Source organism: Sminthopsis crassicaudata, chromosome 2 (genome assembly GCF_048593235.1).
Source record: "Sminthopsis crassicaudata isolate SCR6 chromosome 2, ASM4859323v1, whole genome shotgun sequence".
Lineage (NCBI taxonomy): Eukaryota > Metazoa > Chordata > Mammalia > Dasyuromorphia > Dasyuridae > Sminthopsis > Sminthopsis crassicaudata.
Window position 1 is genome coordinate 96,415,304 of NC_133618.1, and position 17,637 is coordinate 96,432,940.

General features: G+C 39.8%; 1 protein-coding gene across 1 annotated transcript; it reads right to left on the bottom strand.

Annotated features, from left to right (window-relative positions):
• Positions 1-3,618: 3,618 nt before the first annotated feature.
• NANOS1 (nanos C2HC-type zinc finger 1) lies at positions 3,619-5,634 on the bottom strand. Its single transcript, XM_074286875.1, has one exon. The coding sequence runs from the start codon at positions 5,451-5,453 to the stop codon at positions 4,590-4,592; it is 864 nt and encodes a 287-aa protein (XP_074142976.1). The 5' UTR covers positions 5,454-5,634; the 3' UTR covers positions 3,619-4,589.
• Positions 5,635-17,637: the final 12,003 nt, after the last annotated feature.

Consider the following 17,637-nt stretch of genomic DNA (forward strand, 5'->3'; position numbering starts at 1 on the left):
TTTGCTTGTCTTGATTTTACTCTATCATTGTACTTATTCCAAAGAGTGGTAGCTTTAATTTATGATGCTTCTTCAGCCCCTTTTTCCCCTTTTGGTTTCAAGAATTTTCTCGATCTTTTCAATTCAGTATCACTTGTTATTTTTCTTTATTTCAAATTTCAGAATTGTGGAAAATGAACCAAAATTGCAAAGAAATTTGTCATCTTTCTCTTTATAACTATATGGAAAATTACTTAGTTTTCAATTTTATGATCTCTATGACTAGCACCATATAGTGCCAGCTGCAGGTTTCTTTTGCCTCAAATGTTTTTCAGGGAAAATCAAAAACAACCCTATGAAAGATCATTTTAGATTTCTATCTTATTGAACAGACTTTTTTTTCAAAGACATGTCATGTAGACATAAAACCAGAAGAGGGAGTGTTACCACTTTAGAAACAGGAAAGTGAAAGCAGTTTAAATTTATACATTTTGTTTTAGTTGGTGATGGAAAAATCCACTTAAAAACTGGTTGCTCTCATATTAATTATTTAACATGTAGATTCTTTACTGAATACATTTTCTGTATTGAAAGCTCCACAACATATTTTAAAACCTGTTTTTTTGTATTTGGATTAATACAATCAAAATTTTATCCTTTAATTCTTTTAAAAGCTCCTTAAATTTAGTTTTTTTCTTGTTTAATTAGCTTGGGTTAAAATAGCTTAAATTAAGCCATGTGACTTACACACCGTCCCTAAGTTTATAAACAGGTCATATTAAATTTTTTTGTTTAAAAAAATTTTGAGGTCATTTCACATGAAAAATAATTGTAAATGGTGGTAAAATTCTTGAGGCTGCCATACAAACTCATTCTTGGAGTAAATAGTAGCCCAACTTAGTGTCACTGAGTTTAGGATCTGAGAGGGAAAGAAAAGTCTTTACCCCCTTAGTGCAGTGAATCTTCTTGGTAAAAGAAATCAAAAAAGCCAGATTACTTTGTTTAATTAACCTGGTTAAGGCTAGTAGTGTCTTACCTAGAAGTATTTCAATTTTTTTTAAGAGAAAAAGATGCTCTGTGGGAGAACTTTAGAGTTATCTATAGGGTTTTATAGCTTTTCTTATTCCTTTGGAGCCCTACAATTTCTTTTGAAGTCATGGAGGTTTCACAATTGTTCTGGATGTGACAAGATCTTTTTTTAAAAGTTTGTACTTATTCAGCAAGGAGCTTTAGTAGTTTAAAAAGTATACATCCTTTCTAATACATTTATTATTGTAAGCTCAACTAATTAGATACTATAGGTATTCCCATCTAGGGGTGTGGCTTTCTCATGGTTACTCAATTATCAGATTTCATGCCAACCCTAATCAGTCTCTTAAGCAAGTTCAGTATTGCTACTATACCATGCTTGGTAATCCTCCTCAACAAGTGTCATAGTTGTAATTTCAGAGGCTTTACTTTAGAAATGAGGATTTTTTTTTTTAAAGAATTGGTCAATTTGCTAATAATCTCCCTTCCAATCTTAATTAATTGCCCTTCAACAGATTAATAGCAGGATTAAAAATTCCCATGTTTTGTCTTTAAAAAGCAGTTGCAAAATTGTTTTACATACTTCATTTGTCCGAGTTAATTTGCTAATTAATCAAAATTACTTTTCTGTGGTTGGAGTGTCTTGCCTATGAAGCAGCCAGGCATAGGGTAAACTTGGTGGGAGTCTTAACCATCTACCATTAATCAGCTAAATGTTGTCTAGAAAAGACAAAATCCACATAGCTTCTATGGCCTCAGTTTTCTAAGCCTTAAAAATGAGTAGATTTAATTAAAATCTAAGGTCTTTTCCCACTATGATGTTTTAATAGTCAAGTATTTTGTGAAACTAGTAACTTTGTTCCTGCCTCCAATTATGTCAGGAAGAAGACTGTACTATGTCATGGGGGAAAAGTAAGACAAATGCAGCATCCTTTTGTGGAACATTATGAGGGCATTTTTAACAGGTAGAAGAGGAAATAACTTTGAGAAAGTGTACCTCTTAGAAGCATGGTCTTAATTATTAATTTGGCATTCATGTAACCACAATTAAGTCTGTAAATCCCCGTTTTCCAATCTCCCTAGCAGTGCAACTGAAACTTTCAAGCACCCAGAAATGAACTTTAAAAGTTATCAAACTCCCTATTTAAAAGATTTATTTTGAGTCATTACCAGCTTCAGTTATAGATAAGGCTGTTAAGATAAAGCTTGACTGGGGAGGGGGGAAAGAGGGAGAAAGATTAGAATCTTATTTACTTAGGGTCTGACAAGAATTTTTAACAGAAACAAATGCTAACAAAGCTGATTGCATTCCTAGTAAAAGTTTAACCAATCCCATGGGCTAGAGTGAAAAATTTTACTTTATCTGAGCCTTTACTTTTTTTTTTTTTTTTTTTTTAAGAAACTTATCACATCTATTGCATTGAGAGCCCAGATTTGTGAAAGCCAAATTTTGAAAAATAAGCAACTCAGGCTTAAAAGCTTATTATTGCTTTTAAGATTTTTTTTTTTTAAATAAAGGAATGAGTGTGTGTGTGTTGAGGAGAAGTTAAGGGGCATATGGGAAATTATAGTTTAGAAAAGACTTGTACTGGCCAAATTTATTTGATTTCCTGTGTAAAACTAACTCCCAGCACCCCAGAGAATTCCAGTACAAAGATCTGACAAGTTAGTGGAACTAGCCTGTATTGTCTAAATCATTCCAGTAGTGAATTTGACAGCATCATTATTCCAACCAACTTAACTTCTGCCTGTTGTAAATTTGCAGCTGTGGAACCAGGAGCTATATACATATACACACATCCCCACTGATTAAAAGTGTTGAAAAAAGCAACTGCTCTACCCTATTCATTAACCAGAAGCCTCAAAGTGCTTATTTCCCTTAGTTTAAATAATTGATGGTGTTTACAAAGTAATGTTTCTTTTAGAATAAGCTCATCTCTTGCATTGTTTTTTACTGAAGCCCCTTGTCTTTCTGATAGTGTTATGTAAGAATTTACATAGAAACACCACTAAGTGTAGCTCTTAACATCCAAAGGCACAGGTTGGGGAAAAGTGAACTGATCAGAAAAGATCCTACCTAAAAGGCCATGCTTTTAAGGGATGAAGAATTGATTTCTGAGGTAGGCAACTGTTTTTATGCTTTTAGCTCCTCTTAAAGATAATACTCATCAGGTGTGAGGGTAGTCCTTGTCTCTTCTCTAAAGCTATTGCTACAAGTCAGCGCTACATCAATAAGGTTACTTTAAAAAGTGCTAATATAAAAAACAGCTTCAAGAGTCACAGAGGATGGATACAAGTTGAATGCAAGGTCTGCACTTCTTGCTTATAATGACCTCTTCCTCAAGCCCTGAAATGTTTCCAGGACTGTCTTAAGACGGTTTCCTCTGTTAAAATGTTTGAGAAACTGGCTAATGTCTTAACTTGACTGTCAACATCTCTTAACATCTCTTGACAGAGATGTAGAGCCATATATAGCAAGCCATCACCAACAAAACCTGTTTACCTCCTCCCTTCCTCCCAAGTTCCATAGGCAGGTCAGCCCCATAATTTATGATGATGTTAGGAAAGGAAAAAGTTACAAGAAATGAAAGAGTCCAAGGAAGAAAGGTCTGAGCAAGAATAATAAATTCATATACTATTACTGTATAAACACACAACCAAGTTTTAAACAGCACCATTTCCAAGTGTATACACAATATGATATGCAACTTGGCACAGTTTCTAGAGGAAGAGGGAAAAAAAGTTTCTAATTTGGCAATAGACAATCTGATATATAACAATAAACTGTCTTTAGCTTAAGTGCAATTCAGTTTGTGTACTTTACCTCTCCAGCTACAATGTAAATAAGCAATCTCAAGTCAATCAATACTCAAATTAATAGAAAAAAGTTAACCATTATCATAACATTGCTTCTGTCATTTTCTTGCTTTAGCTGAATTAAGGTAACCAAGAAAGAGGAATGTCAAGAAACATTACTTGCCACGCATAGATTATCTTAGTCCCTTTGGGAGAACATTTCTATGTACTCCTAGTAAACAACATGAAGTAGTCTTCATTTTGTGGACATACCATAAAACCTACAGTTCCTTTAGCCCAGTTTAGAGGCTTTTAAAAAATACTATGTGACTTAAAGTGCCTCCATAATTTGATTCATAAAAGTAAAACATCCAAGATTAAACAGAATATTTCATAATCGATATGTCCATCTAAAGTCAGATAATTGTATACAGTAAACACATACAGTGCATCTAAGCTGTGATATAATTGAGTCAGGAATTCAGCACCCAGACACGACTGAGCTCTAGGTGTGTGTACAAACTAGAGACTTAAGTTCTACATAAACCAGTTTTTCCTTTTACATTCTATTATCACTCAGCGCCCCATCTACATGTATATAAGTGTGTGTATATACACATAGACATATATAAAAGTAATCCGCCCAGACTTAAAACAAAAACGAAGACAGCCAAAGTTTAAATCGCAAACAACTGTTCATTCCACTTTCTCCAGTTTCTTTCCTCAGAAGCCAACAGGAAGAGGTGGGCGAAGAGAACAACAAAAAATTCCCAACACAAAATCCTTCAGCGGATCTTCTTGCCCAAGACGTTCCTGGCATTTTTGATTTGTTTGGCGGCGTGCGCCTGCATTTTGGAGAGGGGACAGTATTTGATGGTGTGGGCATTGTCCCCGCTGGCCCCGCACAGGGGGCACGTGTACCTGCGCAGCACCGGGCACAGGACGCGCCCGTCGGGTCCCTTCAGGATGTGGGTCGTGTAGAGCGCCACAGCCTCCTTGTTGTTCCTGCAGAACACGCAGACCTGCAGCTCGGGCTTCAGCAGCCGGGCCCCCGGCTTGGGCCCGCTCTGCAGCCGGGGCTCGGCGGGCCCCCCCCACGCCGGAGCCCGCTCCCTCTCCAGGGGCTCCGAGGCGCAATCGAATAGCACCGCGGCAGCCGCGGCCGGCCCAGCGCCTGCCGAGAAGGGGCTGAAGTCGGCGAAGCGCTCCTCCAGCAGGCCGTCCGCGGGGTGGCCTGCGCACAGCTCCAGGTCCCGCAGATCCAGGGCGCTGCCGAAGTACGGGGTCGCGGCCGCCTCCTCTTCGTCGTCCTCGTCGTCGTCGGGCGGCCCCAGCGCCGCCGCGGTCACCACCATCCCCCCGGCGGCCCCGGCGTGGGGCGAGCAGCAGGACGATGACGACGACGAGGACGGGGAGGCGGGGTCCCCGCCGAAGCCCTTCTCCTCGCCCACCGCCTTGGTGATGAGCGTGGCGAGCCCCAGGTAGTCGTTCCACGAGTTGAAGGCGCTGCCGGCTCCGTGGGGATGGTGGCTCTTCGCAGTCACGTAGCGGGCGCTCTGCAAAAAAGCCATGGGCGGGGGATGTTGGCGCTGATGGGGGTGATGGTGCGGCGGCGGCAGCTTGCTGGCTACAGCCTGGAAAGCCTCCATCGGGGACCGCGCGCGCTTCTCCCCGCGCAGCCCGCTTTCTCAGCCCCGGAGCGGGGCACCGGGGGCCAAGCCGAGCCAGAGAAGGGGGTGGGGCCGGCGAGGCAGATTTTATCGCCCACCCACCATCCCCCTTCTCCTTCTTCCTCCTCCTCCTCCTCCTCCTAGATGTCGTCGTCGTCCCTTCCCCGCCCCCTTCGCGTTCCCCCGCCCCGAACAAGTTCGCCAGCGCCCCCGGGGCTGCTCCCGCTCGCTTTTTTTTGCAGCTGGGGCTCCAGGGCGGCTGCGAGGAGGTGGACCGCGAGCCTGGGGAGGGGGGAGGGCCGCCTCGCCTTTCCTCCCGCCGCCCAGCTTCCACGCCCCACGTGCAGCCGCGGCCGCCCAGCTCTGGGGCAGCTGTGGTGATGGTTTCATTCTAGGGGCTCGGGTGGGGGCGGGGGTGGGGGAGGCCCAACCCGGGGCTGGTGCTAATTGGCTGGAAGCCAGGCCTCCCCCCACGCCAGGGCCGCCGCTCCGGACGCGGATTGGCAGACGCCGGGGAAGGGGCTGTTCCGTCTCCGCAGATGCAAGGGAGAAGGAGGGGCTTGGGAGAAGGGGAGATGCGGAGGAGAAGGAGGGAAAGGGTGGTGGGCGGCGCAGCGGATTCGAATCCCGCCTTCGCCCCAGCGCCGCGCTCCGGCTTGGGGAGCAGGTGAAGAGGCCTTTGCTGACTCCGGCAGGCTGCTTCCACTGGCCACAGCCAGCCCGGCATCCACGTCCGCGGCTCAACACGGGCCTACTTCCTCGCGCGCGCGCACACGCGCACACACACCTGCCAATTTGGGATTTTTTTTTTTTTTTTTTTTTTTTTTTTTTAGCATGCTGGGGTGGGGTAAGGACAGAGGGGGATGAGCCCCCGTTTTCACTCGGACACGGAAGGGAGATTAGGAAAAGTCATATTCTTAGCAAATGGGAGAGCTGATAGGTATCTGGGTCTGACTAAATGGGAACCTGGGGAGGGGGGGAGGCGCTGGAATTACTCTGTGTATTATTGGTTTGCTCCGGGTGAAATGGTTCCGCCAGTCCCGCAGCCCGTGGTCAGCGCCCCGCGGGCAGCTGGCTACTGGTCCTTGGGTAGTCTCCCCGAGCCTCCCGGTCTCCGCTACTCCGCCGAGCCTTAAAGTGGCCGCAGGTACGAGGAGCGGCATGGAATCAGAATCCAAAGGCTGTCTACGGGAGGACGTCCAACACTGGGCAGCCTGGGGACGGGAAAAAGCCCCAGATACTATGCGGTCGAAGTCCTGGCTTCGGAGCACACCTCTGCTTATTAATTTCTACCCTTCTTTCATTTGATCCTCTTTCCTCGTCTGCAAAACGAAGCAATCTAGGTTAGTTTTAGCTTCAAATTCAGCGAGGAACTAGTCCATTCCTCTCATTTGCAGAAACAGCCCCATTGAGGGAGAGTTATTTGCTCATGGCTGACCCAAGTTTCGAACCTGTGCTCTAGACCGCTGTGCTTTCTCCCACGGGCCACGACACACTCCACAGTATTTCGGACAACTAGTAGTGAGTTGAGCAGACATCTTTCTTCGTCTTCCTTTCCCACACTTAAAAAAAAAAAAAATCGATAGCCTGAAAGAATTAGAACTTCATTTGCCAACGTGTTTTATTTTAAAGTTTATATTGAACTGCATTTAAAAGCTCCCTTTTTCTTTTAAAAAGGGAACAATTCCCACATTCTGTTATTTCCCCTTTCTCTCCCCCCATTTCCAAGCCATCTCCATTCGTCCTGATCTATAGCTTGCTACTGGATCCAGGTGGCTCTGGAGGAGAAAGTGAGGCTGGTGACTTCGCACAGTTTTCCCTCACTTGTATGTCACGGCATCACTTCCCTGACGTCATGCGCCTTTTCCAGAGTAAAAGACAACAACAAATAATAATTTCTGTAATAAATAAATAAATAAATGAATGAATTAATAAATAAATAAATAAGCCAAATCTGTGGCAGTGTTGTGCAGAAATGGAGACTGTCTGAATTCTGTGACTTCTCCATCAGAATTCCTAAAGTAGTATGAAGATTATTATTTATGGCTAGAAATTTCCATTCTGTTCACCAGCTATATAACCTGAATGCATTCGAAGATTAGAACTATGTGTCCTTACTACTGGGCTTCTATCCCAAAGAAATACTAAAGAAGGGAAAGGGACCCGTATGTGCCAAAATGTTTGTGGCAGCCCTTTTTGTAGTGGCTAGAAACTGGAAGATGAATGGCTGTCCATCAATTGGAGAATGGTTGGGTAAATTATGGTATATGAATGTTATGGAATATTATTGTTCTGTAAGAAATGACCAACAGGAGAAATACAGAGAGGCTTGGAGAGACTTACATCAACTGATGCTGAGTGAAATGAGCAGAACCAGAAGATCATTATACACTTCAACAATAATACTGTATGAGGATGTATTCTGATGGAAGTGGATATCTTCAACATAGAGAAGATCTAATCCAATTCCAATTGATCAATGATGGACAGAATCAGCTACATCCAGAGAAGGAACACTGGGAAATGAGTGTGAACTGTTTGCATTTTTTGTTTTTCTTCCCAGATTATTTTTACCTTCTGAATCCAATTCTTCCTGTGCAACAACAACAACAACAAAATTTGGTTCAGCACATATATATTGTACCTAGGATATACTATAAAATATTTAATATGTATGGGACTGCCTGCCATCTAGGGGAGGGGGTGGAGGGAAGGAGGGGAAAATTCAGAACAGAAGGTAGTACAAGGGATAATGTTGTAAAAAAAATTACCTATGCATATGTACTGTCAAAAATGTTATAATTATAAAATTAATTTTAAAAAAATTTTAAAAAGAACTATGTGCTTTTTCTCTTTAAGAGCAGTTATGAGGAAAAACTTTAAAAATAAAGTTTTAAAAAGCCAGCCCCATTTTCTGATCTCCTGTATATTAGATTGATCCATCAGCCTAAGAGTAGTGTGGTTCTTAAGAATGCACTAACAGAAGTCCTCCACTTTGATTTCCTAGGTTTTTCAGACTGAAAAGTTTCCAAGCTAAGTTGAACAAACAAGCAAACAAGTTGCATTAATAAAGGAAGTAGTGTGTGGTAGAGAAAAAAAGCCCTGAAGCTCTGGAATCAGGAAACTAACCAAGTAGGGACTATCAGTAAATAGCTGTGTGATCTTGAGAAAGTTATGGCACCTCTTCTGTGAACTAAGGAAGCTGAACTCTCAGATCCTTTGCACCTCTAGTATTCTTTGCTTCTGTGATTGTTACCTGAGAAGTGGTTTAATAAACTGGCAGCCTTAGCAATTATATCACAAAGCAAGTTATTGGCAGTAGGATATTCAAGAATACTTAACCCAGAATAAGAATGAAATGTTGGCAGTCTGGTTGTGTTTCATGATTTTTAATGTTTGAAAACCAAAAGTGTCTGTCTAATGAATAATAAACTTTAATGAGTACTAATTACCATCTTAATGAATAATCATCAGTTGAAAGGAGCCCACCATAAACTTAAGTGTTGGACTTAACCCTAGGATCTCAGATTGGCCCTGGCCTAGTTTTTATTCCCTCCTCCTGGAGTTTGGATTTAAATTTACCCTGCTATTTCAGTTTGTTTAAGTTATTTCCAGAGTCTGCTTATACTGACAAAGGACAGAAAGATTTAAATCCTGATGCAACATTTATCTCAGAAGCTATATGGTTTCACTGTTTCCTTTTTTAAGGGAACATTACTAAGCTAACCTTAAACATTTGGATTGTAAGCAACCACCTGGAGATCTATGGAATGGTGGGTGAGTGTAGGAGCTTGTACTTTTGTCCTTCTACCTCTGCATCAGGCCTGGATTCATTCAAGGAGCCACCCCCTCTCCCACCCCCCCCAGCCAGTGCAATTTCCTCTCCTGGCAACAGAACTGACCGGTGAGTGGCAATTCATCAGACCTCTGGCGTCTAGAGGCTCTTCAAAAACATGAGGTCAACCCTTGAGAATGAGGAAGCTTGGCCTGTGTCCAGAGAGCAACGGTGATGCTGTTTGTCAGGGTATGTGCTTCAAGTGTCCCCAGGGCAGCAAAGCTGTTTGCTATTTCTGTGGATTGGAGGGGGTTGCTGAAAGTAACTTGAGGCTAATTGCAGTAGTGCCTGGGATAGGAATTGTCTATATTATATGAGACATACAATTTTTAACAGGCTTTGGTGTAAGATTTCTGTGTTTTTTCTGCCTGTATTTTAATTCTACATATATGAGTGTGTGTGTGTATATTTATACATATATATTTACCAAACCCATTCACTTCTTTGACTCAAAATCATATGTATGTGTGTGTATAAATATATATGCATATATAAACTTATTTGTGTTGTAGGTTCTGTGCTGTTAAGTACATATTTGTTGATCGAATTTTAATCTAGGTTCTAATTAAGCTAAAGGAGGGATAGTTAATTTAGGCTAGGTTAAATTCTAATTGGCTCCCTAAGAAAATGGGCTACTTTCTTTTTCATAGATTACAAAATGGTAGATATTCATGGTTCTCTAGTTTTCAGATTATGTAGATATGGTCTTTGTACTCGAAGATCTTATAGGAAGGGAAATATGACAAATAGATAACCAAGATACAAAGTAATTGAGATCATCTGGAGGAGGAAAGAACTCATTTTTGGCTATTGACATCAAGAGAACACTTCATTGGAGGAGATGACATTTGAACTGGACCTTGATGAATAAGCAGAGTTTGAAACAAGGGCATTCAAAATGCAGTAGGGACTGGGGTTTGCTATTTTATTGATCTAGAGAACTGCTGGATAGGGAAACTCTCTCTTTATGCAAATCAGTACCTTCTCAACAATTTATGGTCTTAGACAACTGCCTCTAGATTTAAGTGATTTGCCCAGGGTCACACAGACTGTGACACAGACTGACATAGGTCCTTCTTTCTGGTTCCAAGGCCAAATCTTTCTCCACTACTTTTTGCTCAAAGTGAGAAAATATAGGAAGGGTTTAGGAAATGAAGAGTAATCCTATCAGGCTGAAGTTCCGAATCCTGGAAAGAAATAGCAGTGTGGGTAGATTGTAAACACCTGGAGGGTAGGGATGGTGATATTCTTCACCTTTGTATCCCCAGCTCTCAGCAAATTCACAGCTTCTCTACTTGGGGGGAAGCATGATTATTAAACTAAGGACTTGGTATTTTATTTCTTAGATAGGATTTTTAGTCTGAGGAGTGAAAGGATAAGTACATAAAGAATGGTAATGAAAGCCTTCATCAGCCAGTAAATAAGTCAGATAGTCAACCAGCATTATTAAGTGCTTAATTTGTGCTGGACACTGGCACTAAGTGTTGTGGATACCAAGAAAGGTACAAAGTTATTCATCTGCATCAGACCAGCCAGTTTGTGAATGAAAAATAAAATTTTAATGAAATTTAAAACAAGAGACAGGAAGAAGGCCATGAGTTGGTTGGAAAGCTATTTAATACTTCTTTGGAGGAGAAAGAGAATTGTCCCTTGTCTTGTTGATTAATTTCATAATTGGAAACATTTTCCCACACCCACAAAATTGACTTACATGAATTTTTAACAAAATATTTTTTATGGATGTTTTCTGATTCTTACATCACATAGTATCCCATGTATCCTCACCTTTCCCCCTTTCTTAGAGCTTTTCCATATGACAAATAGTGCATGTGTTAAGAGAAGGAAATAAACCATAACAATGATATATTGAGAGTGTGAAAACATACAATACATATAATACATATATATATATGCCATCTGTTCGGACTATGTTCTCATATCTCTTCATTCAAACACTGATCTTTGAATTTTATGCATTTTAAATATCTTTAATCTGTCTTTCATCCATGCAGCAAGCAAATACTAGAAAAATAGAAGAGAAGTATTTATTTCTGGTAAGTGTTGAGATACAAAGAAGCAAAAAAGACTTTATGTAGTTAAATGGTCAGAAAGGTGGTAGGGACAGTGAGAATACCCTTTAGATAATTTTATAAGGTATAAACCTTGAGGAGGGCATCCTGGAGGAGGGAAGCTTTCAGTTTGACTCAAAAAGGAAGAAAGGAAGGAGGATTTAGATTACCAGGAAGGTAAGTGACAGTCTAGGCAAGGAAACCTTATGAGTAAAGGCTTTGTGTTCAGTCAATAAACATGTTATTAAGTGACTTATGTGCCAAGCACTAAGTGTCAGGGTGTTTCTGGTACAGAGGAGAGCTTCACCTAACTGTGGTTACAATATTGGGGAGCAGAGAGAAATGAGTTGGAAGGGCCATACAGTGGGGGTTTTGAATACCTTCTAGTCATCCACATTTGTTTTCTAAAAGTAGGTATGAAGATACAGTCTTAAAAGAGACTATCATAAAAATTGAATGGTACTAGAATAGTAGTTATATTGATTTTTCTATTGGCTGATACCTTTGAGACAGTTGGTTTCATGACAATTTACTGACACTTTCAAGACAAGTTTAAGATTCTTTTAAAAATCATCTCTTTCTCTTGTCTAAATTATATTCACATTTACTTAACTGTTTTCACTGTGTCTATAGTCCCCAAACCAGCTAATGTCCCCCCCCCTTTTTTTTGTTAGTGGATTAGTCTTTGACCTGGCACAGATACTTTAGTCTCCATGAAATTAGTTATTGTAATGATGGCTATTACCTTAATAATGGGCAATTTTCCAATCTTACTGGTATTATCTGAATTCTAACAAAGCAAAAAATGTACTTGCCCATAATCTTTAGAGACCAAGGCTAATGCGCTGAATTTTTTATGCACTTTTTTGTAAGACTAAGTTAAATATCACTCACTAGATTATCAGTAATAAAATTAAAATGTCTACATAAATCTAAGTCTAATAATTTGATCTTTATTAGACATTATCTTGTTACTAGAAAGTAACTGAGCCATGTATGTTGATATGTTGTACCGGATTCAATTCTTCACCAAATGTGACCTGGTCAGAATGACTAGTGTATCATGAGGTTGTACAGATTAAGGAAAAAAATATTGAACCAGAAGATGTAGATTTATGTCCTGTTTTTACTACTACTGACTACCTATATGACCTTGGGCTAGTAACAACCTCTGGGATCATGGGTTTCCTCCTTTTTGAAATGATGTTGATAGTACCAGCACTACCTATGTCATAGGTTTATAGTTAAGTTCAAATGAGAAATAAACAAAGTATTTTCAAACCATAACATGCTACATAAACATAAGGTGTTATTAATCTCCAGTTCAGTAATTGGCTCATAGTTGGCCAAGTGTCTCTTGTCTAGAGCTAAAATTGGTTGAAATCTTTGACTAGGAAAATAGGAAGTTCCAGTTCTTTGCTATCTATTTCCTCTTGCAGCTCTCTTAATTTCTCTTTTAAGAATTTAGATGCTGCACCACTGGTGCATACATGTTTAATATTGATACTGCTTCACTATTGATGCTTCCCTTTAGCAGGATATAATGCCCTTCCTTATCTCTTTTAATTAGATCAATTTTTGTTTTGGAAGTTCCAGTTCTAATGTGTGCTCTGTTTCTAAATAGCTGTATGATCTTAGACAAATCACTTCTTTTCTCCGAACCTCAATTTTCAGTTCTGTTCAGAGTTAGACTAGATGGTCTAAATTCCTTTCTTTGACAGTCTGTGATTTTAATTGAATAGTCATTATTTAATTTTTTTAGTTCCTGTTAAAGTAATAGGACACAAAATATCTCTAGTCTCATTCAGCATCTATTTAATCCTTGTTTTCTTGCTTCCTTCTTCGATTCTTTCCTATTCCGTCTCTTTTCCTTCTTTCCCGAAAATAGTTTCCAGTGTAATGGACATAGAAGGATCTCTGAGCTAGGAAGGGGTAGAAGACACTTTCCCATAAAGGAAAACAGAGACCCCCAAGACACTTGGTAACTGCTAGGGAAATCGCTGTCTCCTACACCTACAACTCCTGCCTTCTAAGGGTTTTGGAGTAGTTTCCTATTTTTACTAGTTATTTTTGATAACTAGGTGCTAATTTTGGTTGTTTCTTAATACTTGGTATCCAAAAGTACTGGGGTGGGTAAGGGATAAAATGATAACCTTCACAGAGCAAATAAATGCTTTTGAGGAGGATGTTGAAAAAAGATTCAAAGCCTTATATGCTAGGACTGGAATTGTTTATTAGGATCATCTATTCTAGTTAGGTCTTCAGATTCTTTATTTTACCCTTTAATCAAGTTGTTTCCTGGTCTCTTCATTCAGATCAAGCAGCTGAACAAGGAAGGAGCCCTTCTCAGGACTTTCAACAATACCCTGGTTCCAAGATGAAATATGTCTCTTCTCCAGTTGACAGAAAATTTTGATTAGTAGTTGAGAGTAAAATTGAGAAAGAAAATAAAGGTTTTCCCCTTTTACCCCTGAAAGGCTGGTTTCCTTTTTTTCCTAAACCTACCTGTAGAGCCTTCTATTCACACTCCCTCCAGCAAACCTTACTGAGAGGCTGGACCAGGAAAAACACTTTTCCTGCCCTAGGACCAATCAGGTTCATGTCCCTGAAAGTTATAGGCTCTACAGTGGCCCCACTCTTGGCACCCTGGATAGCCTGCCATACTTTTACCTTTGTTCTCCTGTCCAGCTGTCCATGGTGAGATGTGCTGGATGGAGAGGAGATACTGGGCAGTTTCTTCTTTTTCTGTCCTCAGCCATTTGGAGTATTCTCCTAGCACAGGAAATGGGTGTTCTCTGGACTACTTAATGATTGTGGTATTCCTATTTCTGGGGCAGAACATGCTTGAGGCAGACCTTAATGAGTCACTGTTGTTGGCCCCCATAGCTCAATAACTGGTCAGTCCTATCAGCGGTGGTCTACCACCTTTCCCAGATAAAGCAGGTATCTACTCTTACCCTCACTCTTACCATCCTATTACCAATTTGAACTTGTTAAGAATCCACCTTGATGCTGTTTAGTTTTACCTGCTTCCTTGGAGGAATACAAATGGTATTAGTGGTCTTTTAAACTACACCCCTACCTTCTCTACCCATGGGAAAAAGCAAAGCAAAAACCAAATTATTCCCATTTTTAGGGAAATCCCCATCTTGCAGTAAAGTACTTGTCTCCCCAACCTTGATTAAAGTTATGATGGATATAACTTATTCATAAGAAAAAGTTTTGTGATTCTGAAGTAGATAAGCTGTGTCTGTGTGTGTGTGTGTGTGTATGTGGTATAGTGAATATAGCATTGTATAAAGGCATAATCAAGTGAAGAAACTCTAGAATGAAAAGAGGGTTTCATTGTGGAGAGCACATGGGTGAAGATCGAAGAGAGGGAAAGAAATAATTGTTGTGATTAGAGTACAATCTACCCACCTAGATAGAAAGAATGAGATGAGGACTTTGGGAAAAAGATCACAAAACTCCCTAAGAGACATGAAGAATAGTGGTGGGGACCTCCAGCTAGGCAGATGTAGCTTGGAGCTCTCGTTCTGCCAGAAGCAAAATACCTAATGATATTTTGATTTGTCTTGATCATTTCATCCTTCACAGTATGGAGGAACCAAGATGGAGAAAGCTCAACTCAAGGACCACTTATGGGGCCTTTTCTGACCCTCCAGAAGCTACTGCCTTTCCCACCACTTCCCTTTGTAATGAAACTACCTTTCATTTATTTTTGCATCTGTTATATATGTACATTTTTATTTTCTCCACTCAATATAACATCCTTGAAGAATCCTTGAAGAGGGAGGAGATTGGGTTGTCTTTGGATTCCCTCTGCCTTACATAATTTCTGACTCATGGTATGCACATAATGAATGCTTATGGTCTGATGGTTTTGAATTTGATTCTTACCAATAAGGAGAAACTTTTTGCTAGGGTGAAGATGTTGGGAACTTTGTGATCTTTTAGTGTTTAGGTTAAGAAAGAAAAAAATCTGGACATAAACTCCAGCTTTGGGAAAAACAAATTTCATTAGTCTCAAAGGAAGAATTCTACTGGGGGAAAGGGGACAGCTTGATGGCGAAATGGATAGAGCATTGGCCCTGGAATCAGGAGGATCTGAGTTTATCACTTAACATTTAAGTGGCTGCCTTGAAAAAAAAAAAAAAAAGAATTCTACTCGGAAAGTCATCCCAGGAGGGATAAGGATGAAATTCTAAAAATGCAAAGAAAGAATTCCAATGAAGAAAACCTAGCTGACTGGTTTTGTATCCCAAAGAGATCTTAAAGAAGGGAAAGGAACCTGTATGTGCAAGAATGTTTGTGGCAGCCCTTTTTGTGGTGGCCAGAAACTGGAAACTATATTGATGCCCATCAATTGGAGAATGGCTGAATAAATTGTGGTATATGAATATTATAGAATATTATTGTTCTATAAGAAATGACCAACAGGATGATTTCAGAAAGGCCTGGAGAGACTTACATGAACTGATGCTGAGTAAAATGAGCAGGACCAGGAGATCATTATATACTTCCACAACAATACTATATGATGATCAATTCTGATGGACGTGGCCCTCTCCAACAGTGAGATGAACCAAATCAGTTCCAATAGAGCAGTAATGAACTGAACCAGCTACACTTAGCGAAAGAACTCTGGGAGATGACTATGAACCACTACATAGAATTTCCAATCCCTCTAATTTTGTCCGCCTGCATTTTGGATTTCCTTCACAGGCTAATTATACACTATTTCAAAGTCTGATTCTTTTTGTACAGCAAAACAACTGTTTGGTCATGTATATATATATTGTATTTAATTTATACTCTAACATATTTAACATGTGTTGGTTGACCTGCCATCTTGGGGGAGGAGGGAAGGAGGTGAAAAATTGGAACAAATGGTTTGGCAATTGTCAATGTTGTAAAATTACCCATGCATATATCTGGTAAATAAAAACTATTAAAAAAAAAAGAAAAGAAAACTTAGTTGGATCATCTGAGGAGGCCTGTGGCTACACAGAGAATCCATTAATAGATTTAGATTTTTTTAATTAAAACTTTTTATTTTCAAAATATATACATGGACAAATTTTGACATTTACCCCTACAAAACCCAGTATTCTAATTTTTTCCCTCCTTCCTCCACTCTCTCCCCAGTCGGCAAGTGATCCAATATATGTTGAACATGTACAATTCTATATACATTTACACAAATATCATGCTGCTCCAGAAAAATCAGATCAAAAAGGGAAAAAATTGAGAAAGAAAACAAAATTCAAGCAAACAACAACAAAAAGGGTGAGAATGCCATGTTGTGAACCAAACTCAGTTTCACAGTCCTTTCTCTGGGTGTGGATGGTTCCTTTGATCATAAGATCACTGAAACTGGTCTGAATCATCTCATTGTTGAGGAGAGCCACATCCACCAGAACTGATCATCGTATAATCATGTTGTTGCCAGGTACAATGTTCTCTTGATTCTGCTCATTTCAGTCAGCATCAGTTCATGTAAGTCTCTCCAGATCTCTCGATAATCATGCTGCTCATTGTTTCTTACAGAACAATAATATTCATATACTATTACTTATTCAGCCATTCTCCAACAGATAGGCATCCACTCAGTTTCTAGTTTCTTGGCACTATGAAAAGGGCTGCCACAAGCATTTTTGCACATGTGAGTTCCTTTCCTTCCTTTAAGATATCTTCAATTAGTATGGCAGAAATTAGGTATGGAGCCACACTTAACACCACATACCAAGATAAGATCAAAATGGGTCCATGATTTAGGCATAAAGAATGAGACCATAAATAGATTAGAGGAACAGACGATAGTCTACCTCTCAGACCTGTGGAGGAGGAAGGAATTTATGACCAGAGGAGAACTAGAGATCATTATTGATCACAAAATAGAAAATTTTGATTACATCAAACTAAAAAGTTTCTGTACAAACAATACTAATGCAAACAAGATTAGAATGGAAGTAACAAATTGGGAAAACATTTTTACAGTTAAAGGTTCTAATAAAGGCCTCATTTCCAAAATATATAGAGAACTGACCCTAATTTATAAGAAATCAAGCCATTCTCCAATTGATAAATGGCCAAAGGATATGAACAATTTTCAGATGATGAAATTGAAACTATATCCATGCATATGAAAGAGTGTTCCAAATCACTATTGATCAGAGAAATGCAAATTAAGACAACTCCGAGATACCACTACACACCTGTCAGATTGGCTAAGATGACAGGAACTAATAATGATGAA

Coding starts and splice junctions, on each gene's coding strand:
- NANOS1 (XM_074286875.1), bottom strand. CDS start 5,453: ATGGAGGCTTTCCAGGCTGTAGCCAGCAAGCTGCCGCCGCCGCACCAT.